This window comes from Galeopterus variegatus, unplaced genomic scaffold, assembly GCF_000696425.1.
Source record: "Galeopterus variegatus unplaced genomic scaffold, G_variegatus-3.0.2 Scaffold6681, whole genome shotgun sequence".
In the NCBI taxonomy this organism is placed as follows: domain Eukaryota; kingdom Metazoa; phylum Chordata; class Mammalia; order Dermoptera; family Cynocephalidae; genus Galeopterus; species Galeopterus variegatus.
In genome coordinates this window covers 35,047-43,326 of record NW_007732792.1, presented here as the reverse complement: position 1 = coordinate 43,326, position 8,280 = coordinate 35,047, and the positions used below count along the sequence as shown (strand labels likewise).

General features: G+C 51.9%; 1 protein-coding gene across 1 annotated transcript in view; it reads right to left on the bottom strand.

Moving 5' to 3' along the window:
- MTCL1 (microtubule crosslinking factor 1) overlaps positions 1 to 8,280 on the bottom strand; it is a 56,639-nt gene that overhangs the window by 40,726 nt on the left and 7,633 nt on the right. The window contains exons 2-4 of the mRNA XM_008591130.1: positions 6,874 to 8,034; positions 6,489 to 6,623; positions 5,233 to 5,388 (exon numbers count right to left, since the gene is read on the bottom strand). Of these exons, the coding sequence (XP_008589352.1) occupies positions 5,233 to 5,388; positions 6,489 to 6,623; positions 6,874 to 8,034 (1,452 nt within the window). The remainder of the gene's footprint in view (positions 1 to 5,232; positions 5,389 to 6,488; positions 6,624 to 6,873; positions 8,035 to 8,280) is intronic.

Here is an 8,280-nt window from a genome sequence, read left to right as displayed (position 1 = left end):
AACAAAAAAAGAAATGCTGTTCATCAGACTCACTATACTGGCTAGCAGTGCTTCTTACACTAGGACTCTATTCTATCTCCACTACCATGACTCCATTTTCTCGTGAGTTCCATTTGGTCCTGGTCAGTTTTGTCACCACTTCTTTCAAAAGTGGTATAGGGGCCGATTCCGTGGCGCACTCGGGAGAGTGCAGCACTGGGAGCACAGCAGCACTCCCGCCGCAGGTTCGGATCCTACATAGGGATGGCCGGGGCGCTCACTGGCTGAGTGCGGTGCGGGTGTCACCAAGGGTTGCGATCCCCTTACTGGTCACGAAAAAAGAAAAAAGACCAAAAAAAAACCAAAAACATTTATCGAGTGCCCACTAAGTGCCAAACACTATGCTGACACTGGGAGAGAATGAGTAGACCTACACACGTGTACAAATACTTGGCATAAAACCCCATGTAATTTTATTGTGGTGGTATGTCACAGCTGAGACATAAGGGATCACAAATGCTTTGTGTGCTTCCTTGATTAAAGGATAAGAGGAGGAGCCAGGAAGAAGAGCTCTTTGAGATTTCTGACCCAGAAACTCAATCCTCTGGGCACAGGCTTGGTTTCATTTATATCTGAAATCTGACCGGTGTCCTTGCTTGGCTACTTCTCATTCAGAACTATTTTTAAAGCGCCTTGCACATTCCAAACCAAACATTCTACACGCTGTCCTCTCTTAAATGTGAACCTCTCATTAGATCTGCTGGGAACTCTAAAAGCAGAGTCAGAGGAGGATCCCATGCACAGTGTAAGAATCCTGCTGGCATCTACTGACATGAACAGACAATAAGGATAGTTGTCCTTCTGAAGTCTGTTTTGTAAAGCAGTTAGTTTTTGTGTGGTTGCATTAATGGGTTAGTGGATGTTGGTGGGTTCTAACTTCAGCTTGCTCTGGCTCTGGCTGTTTTTTAACATTCTGGGCTCGGATATACCATTCCTTTCCTAGGTTTACTGAATGGGGGCATCTGAGCAGCAGGCCTCCTGTACTACACAGATTTGTTATCTGCTGAAAATGCATAACGAGGATGCACTGTTTCTTTTTCTCCTTCTTGGTATTACTGCTGCTGCTGGTACTACAATTACTAGTAATCATAGTTTTTAACCTGACCAAAATACCCCAATATTCAAAAATAACGACTTATCTTCCTATCCCCAAATATGAAAATCCATAAGGCAAGAAACACAAAAGGCATTCCACAAATGCAACTTGAGAAATTGATCCTTTTGAAACATTTTTTGCTTAAATACAGAAAGCTGTTTCTTCTTTGATGCCGCTGATACTAGGTGTCCTATCAGGCTCCCCTCCCGTACTCCAGAGGAAGGAAGATCAAACATCTAAAGGAGAGTCACATGTGTACACCAGTAGTTGGCTTGAAGACAAAATTAGTGGGTATTTAAAGGCCAATGTAAGAGGGAGCAAAGAAAACTGTGAGCAGCACATTGACCCCCTCCTTGGCCTCATTCTAGGTACGTGTCCATGTTTTTCTCTTCCCCAATCCTTCTGCAAAGTCTGTGAGCTTCGGCACAGAGCAGCTTCCTGGTCGGGCTGCCCCGCTAACTTAGGGGAGCTTTGGGTTCTGTTTCCATTCTGGCCTCATAGGAAAGCAATTGTTGGCAGTAAATTCAGGGACATTTCCATTAAAAGGCTGTTAAGAGTTCTGCTCTCTAGATTGTCCATTGTACAATTCTGTAACACAATGTGACAGTCAAAGACCAAACCAACGAGGTGGTCAGAGTGACATCTGCACCTAGGACAGGGTAGCCTCCCCACCCAGGCTCTATGAGGGATCTACATTCAGCTCCTCTAATAGAAGGAAACACTGTGGAGGTATTACAGTGGCTCCAGAACATGCTTTCTTTATATTTTAAAATATAATGTGTGTGCATAATTGAGTTTTCTCTTCTGTGTGAAATGCCTTCATGAATAAAAACATTAGGACAAAGAACGTTGAACTCCTGATTAACATTATTTTCCCTTCTAGGAAATAATGTTCCCTAGACCTTGCCCTTCACTATTGAGTTTTTTACTTTCTCATTAAAATATATGAAATTAAAGGAAACTAGACAGACGTTTACAAGAAGAACCATCCAAGTCAGGCTGATTGTACAACTTCAGTGATGTGTTTCAAAATACATCCCAACGTGAGCCACAGGGTCGGCACTGACACCCTGCTGCTCAGTGCTGCAGCCCCCAGGGACATGGTGGGGATGTGATGGGAGAGAGGCCTGGAGCAGGCTCAGGGAGACTGTTCTAGATGCCATGCTGCCACCAACCAGCTGCAGGTACTGGCAAGCCATGTCACTCCTCGGGCCTCATTTTTTCCATTTGCAGAATGAAAGAATTACTGCCGGCCCTCCATGTCCGTGGTTTCCACACCCATGGATTCAACAAACGTCAGGTTGAAAATATTTTTTAAAAATTATTGTGTCTTTCTTGACCATGTATAGATTTTATTTTCTTGTCATTATTCCCTGAACAATACAGTATAACAACTATTTGCATGCCATCTACACTGTACTAGGTATTTTAAGCAATCAAGAGATGACTTAACGTATACGGAGGATGTGCCGAGGTGATGTGCAGCACTTCACCACTTCATATTAGGGACTTGAGCATTGCGGAGTTTGGTAGCTGCAGGAGGTCCTGGAACCAATCCCCCACAGATATGGAGGGATGACTAGTCAGAAGATCTGATGCTCCCTTCTGAGCTGTATTGTTCCTGTGTGGTCACATGCACCAACTAACTCTGCTAATCTACCTCTTGTGGAGGTCCCTCAATATTCAGTTTGATTCAACTAAGTATTTTTCTTTCTCCATATTACTGCCAGTTTCTGAAGCTATGCAATGCACTCATGAATGTGGCAACTTATCCTAGCTCAAGCATTGTACAATAAGGACCCAGGAAGAATCTAGAAAGAGAATGCTCTCTGACACAGAGTTTAACTAAACGAGGTTATGTGTGACATGCTTCGAACCATGGAGCCCCTGAGAAGGGAGCTGCCCCTGGGAAGGGAGCAGCAGCTCTGGTAAAACAGTCCATCAAAGGGAAAAGGGCTGCCGTGTGCAGTGGAATTATGCTTCTGGCCCAGGATCGGGGACAGCCAGTAGAAAATAAGAAAGGGCTACAGTGGGCAGAGAAACTGGTCCCATGACTAGGCAGCTGCGGTGCCCCTCCCCTCCTGGCACACACTGCCTCTCTTTACTATCTATCCTACTTTACATTGGCACAGCACTTGGCACTTTTTAAGGTACTTCATTCAGCAGCTCATTTGCTCTGAGAACATAAGGCAGGCAGGGCAGTATTTTTGCTCCCGTTTTACAGATGAGAAAACAGGCCCAGAGACTTAGCTGAGAAACTGAGCTAGTAATGGCCACAGCTGGGCTAGAGCCCAGGGGCCCTGATGCCCAGGCAGGGCGAATTCCAGAGCAGCATGACCTCCCTGCTAGAAACTGCTTGGTGGTGCGAGTTAACCGCAGGCTGGGAAATGTGTCTTCCAGAGGTTTCCCTCCTGCAGGGGGACCACTCAAGCCACTGGTGATATGCATGATTGTGCGTCTGCTGCTGGCCAAGCAGTCAGCATGCTCAGATGAAAAGCCCTGTGCCACGTGGGCTGACAATGTGCTTCCATGAAAGTTCCACAGTCCTGAGACACTAAATCACTACCTCCATGGGAAACATGGGAGTGCCCTCATCCCTGGCTATTCTGTTTTAGTTTTGGTGTAAAACCTAGGAATATCTTATTTGCAATTCTGGAAAAAGAATACTCTGAAGGTGATATGCTATAATACATATACAACTCTGTCCAAAGGTGGTGTTCAGAAAATCTTTAAAAAAAAAAAAAATGCTTATTCTGGGTACTCTAACTAGCAGGGCCCCAGGGCACCATCCTGCTCCCTGGACTGCCCAGCACTCCACACAGCACGCTGGGATTCAGCTTGCTTTCTAGGAGATTGGCACCAAGGTGTGCTTGGTGCTTTGGCATGAAGAATGTGTCCTTGTCACTCCTCCATGTGATCCACATTTCCTTTCCTGTGGGGCATGAACCTGATGCTACCTTCTCAGGTGGCTTGGCCTCTGCCCAGGTCACATAAGGATGGTGGGACTGCACAGGATGTTTCAGAAACCTTTTTTTCGATTTCTATTTAAGCTTTTTAGGGGCTGTTTTCATATTGTGTGCCCAATCTCAAGGGTAGAGATATGACCCACTCTCATACAGGGCAAGGAAAAAAGCCCCAAACTAAAGGTACTTGAACTCATATGGGTAAGGGGCAAGCTCACTGCACCTCACCTGACAGTGGGACCTGCAGCCTAACTGAGTCAGCAGCAGCAGATGAAGCTGCAAGCCCCAGCCTGCCCCAGCGCGTGTGCTCTGTTCGCTTCATTTCCTGGCTTTGCTGCTGCGGGAGCTTGTTTGCTTTTGGCTATTAGTCCCCACCTCGCTCATTCCTGCCCTGTGGGAGCCGCTCCCATGCCTCGGACCTAAGGGCTAACAGCCCCATGGGGACTGGGACATTAAGAATCTTCATCAGTATCTGGGAGAAATTATAGTCCTTCTATAATGAAGCATATGTGGCTCCAGCCCTGCCAATACCCTTACTTGACCAGAAGGTCTTACAGGACTGCTGACAACTGTGGCAGGGACTAGAGCTCTGTGTACATGGGTTACTATGGCAACAGACTGCTGAGGACCCACAGGTCAGGACTGGACTTCCCTGATTCCATCAAATGGCTGGAACAATGTCACCAGAAACCATGGGTCACACAAGACACAGGCAATGAAGAACTAGAAAGGGAAACCTGAAGGAGTTTCCTCCAGACTAGGAAAGATCATGCTTGGTTTTCGTCCCTACTTGCCCAGCTACTGGATAAGACACCATTGAATGTTCACAAATGTCACATCTCTAGGCGCCCATGGGCCCTGGGGAAACAGGCCTACAGGAGATGGTGCCTGCAGTAAGCCATGACTCCTGTCCGACAAGTGCGGCAGTTCACCTGCACACAGCTGGGTACACCCTCCAGCAATTCCAGTTCCATGCAACGGATGTGACTCTGGGTAAGTTCCACCCAGTTCCACATCTCTCTGCCGTGTTCCCTAAGAGCCTTGTTCCAGGTAGGAAACATCACACAGCCACACAGCCAGAGTGGTGGGAGGGTGGGGGTGGGGTATAGTAGTGGGGCCCACCAGCTTGCTAACCTCTAGATGGAAGCAGCTCTGGCTTCCCGGCTTGCGGCTCCCGGTGTCCCCATCAGCCCGGCGGTGCAGCTCCTGTGTAGCTCGGAGGCGCAGGCCGTCCCACTCGTCCCCGCCGTCCTGACCCAGCTGCCACTCCAGCTGGTCTCTCAGTTTGGACTGTTAGGTGCACGGGAGGGATTTGTTTTTGTTTTTTGTTTTTAATTTTAAGCAGAAAACAAAGGATACGGTGGTGGGATTGGAGGGGGGGGACAAAGAAAACAAAAATGGGTAAAGTGGACGACTGAAAAAACTACCAGACAAAGAAAAGCGTGAATAGAAAAGCCAACTTAACTACAGTGACATAAGAGAGTGAAGCAAAGAGAACCGAGATGAGGATGAGCAAAAGGATGGGCTGAAACATCTGGAAAGCAAAAAGAGGAAGGGGGAGAGAACGCAAATACTGGTTATGAGGCACATGCGATGGGGATGCGGGAACAAGACTCGACTGCAAGCACGCCACCCATGAAGGATACAGACACAAGGCTCTTCCTTCCTTACTTGTGGGTTGGCAGCAAAAGCCATGATCCAGGGTAGCAGCTGGGCCACGTGCCCATGGGGCAACGCAGGGGACACATCCTCGAAGGGCCTCCACTCTGCCCTCACTCTGCTGGGGAGGGCGGCAGGAGCCCACAGCCACGACATTTTCCATCACAACATCCTTCTCTCCCAAGTGCTCTCTCCCCATTCTGGCTACTCTTCCAGCGGGAGTGGGTGAGCCTGGGCTGCCTAGGGCTTTGCAGAACTGCCCTGGGTCCCTCTGGTAATCAACCCAAGTAGGGACGTGGACGCTTGTTAGCAAGTCTGCTAATTATCCTGACTGTCCCGTGTTTGTCTGACACTCGTCTTTGCTTCTTCATCAGGGCAGCTGGTTGTTTGAAACACCAAGGGAGGTGCAAGGACGGGCTGCATCACCCCTATGGCTGCCACTGGGCTTAGCCTTGTGTCATGAGAGGACCTCTAAGCCACAAGCAGCGGCGCAGTTAAAAATAAGAGAGAAAAAAGGGCAAAGAAACGAGGAAACAAAAGAGAACTTTAAAACAAAGCAAAAAAAGAAACCCAACCGATAAGAAAGGGTTCGGCTGACCCTCGAGGCTTTAGTGTAAGGCAGGAGTGAAATCGCAGCCAAGCAGCCTGAGCAGGACGAGCCCTAGTGCAGCACCGCCAGCGAGCAGGAGCAGCGAGACGCAGCAGGGATGTGGGGCTGCCAGCCCCCTTACCTGCAAGTCCAGGCCCAGCTCCTTCCCCAGGGTCCCGATGGGGGAGTCCCGGGACGCGGAGGTGGCAGTGGACAGGAAGCTGGAGGACTCCGTGAGGTGGGGCAAGGGCGACAAGCCGTCGCCCACCCGGGTCACCTGCTCCAGGAAGGCCTGCAGCTCCTTCCTGAAGGCCTTCATCTTGGCGTTGACGGTCTCCAGCAGGGTGGGCTCACTCTGGCACCCCTCGCCCCGCTCCCCTTCGCCCTGGACACCAGGCCCCGGTGGCAAGGTGTCCCGGATGAAGCGGTCAGTGTCCGCGACGAGGCGCTCCACGGTCCGCTCGAGCCGCTGGNGAGGACTCCGTGAGGTGGGGCAAGGGCGACAAGCCGTCGCCCACCCGGGTCACCTGCTCCAGGAAGGCCTGCAGCTCCTTCCTGAAGGCCTTCATCTTGGCGTTGACGGTCTCCAGCAGGGTGGGCTCACTCTGGCACCCCTCGCCCCGCTCCCCTTCGCCCTGGACACCAGGCCCCGGTGGCAAGGTGTCCCGGATGAAGCGGTCGGTGTCCGCGACAAGGCGCTCCACGGTCCGCTCGAGCCGCTGGGCCTCATGCCTTATGGTCACCAGGCAGTCCAGGTCCTCCCTCGCCCGCAGGAGCTCTGCTGTGTTCGGCTCGCTGGCCTCCGAGGGCTTCCCGCTCCCAAAGCCCGACGTCTTCTCGAACATCTCCTCTGAGTCACTCTCCCCGCCCACGGGGCCCTCCCGCTTGGGCTGGGGTGGGCGGCCCTCCTCGCCGTCACTCTCCTTCTTGCCCACGTCGCTGTCGGCGTCACTGTCCCGGGGGCTCGGGGCACGCAGCCCCAGGTGAGCGGCCAGATCGCAGCGCTGGACGCTGGACAGCAGCACGCGGTTCTCATATTGCAGCTTGAGCACCTTCCCGCTGAGCTCACTGATCTGCAGCCTGGCCGCCTGCAGCTCCTCCTGCAAGTGGGGCCCGCCGCCGGCGCCCCGACCCACGCCGTCCCCAAGCCACGCTGGCTCCTGGCGGGGCTCGAACTTGAACTTGCTCAGCTCACGGGTCAGCTGCCGGTTGTGGTCTTCGATCTCAGATATGGACCTCCGGAGCAGCTCCGCTTCCTCTTCCACAAACTGCAGGTGCCGGCGCAGCTCCGCCGAGGAGTCTGGGGAGTCGCCGAAGGGTGAGGTCGGGACGCTTGGAAGGGGGTCCCGGCCCGCGCCCTCGCGCTCCTGTGGGCCCCGCATGTCCTCCATCTCCGCCTTGAGGCCTCGGTTCTCCACCTCCAGCTCCACGATCTTCCGGCCCAGGATGTTGGCTTCCTCCTCCACCAACTTCAGCCGCAGCTTCAGCTCCGCCTCCCGGGTGCTGGGGGGCCCGCCGGCCTCCCTGGTTGGGAGGGGGCTGTCCACGTCGCCGTAGAGGGACTTGTACTTCTGCAGCTCCTGTTCCAGTTCGTCTTTCTCCCTTCCTAGTTTGGCCATCTTTTTGCGCATCAGGGAGGCTTCCTCTTTGGCAAACTGAAGCTGGCACTTCAAATCGGCACTGTCATCCTGCCAGGAAAGAACAGCCAGAGAGGAAGGTTATTAGAAAATACCAAATGTTCTGTTTGTGATGACCCCCCCTCACGCCTCATCCCCAGCTCACACGCAAACACAAACACCAGCGTTCTGTCAGTGCTGTGGGGTCACATGAGGAGCCAAGACAAAGCACAGGTGGGCCCAGGGGCTTCACGAGGGGACCTGGGAAAGGCCTATGGTTTGTTGCTTTATCACAGAAACGGAAGAAATCAAAAAAAC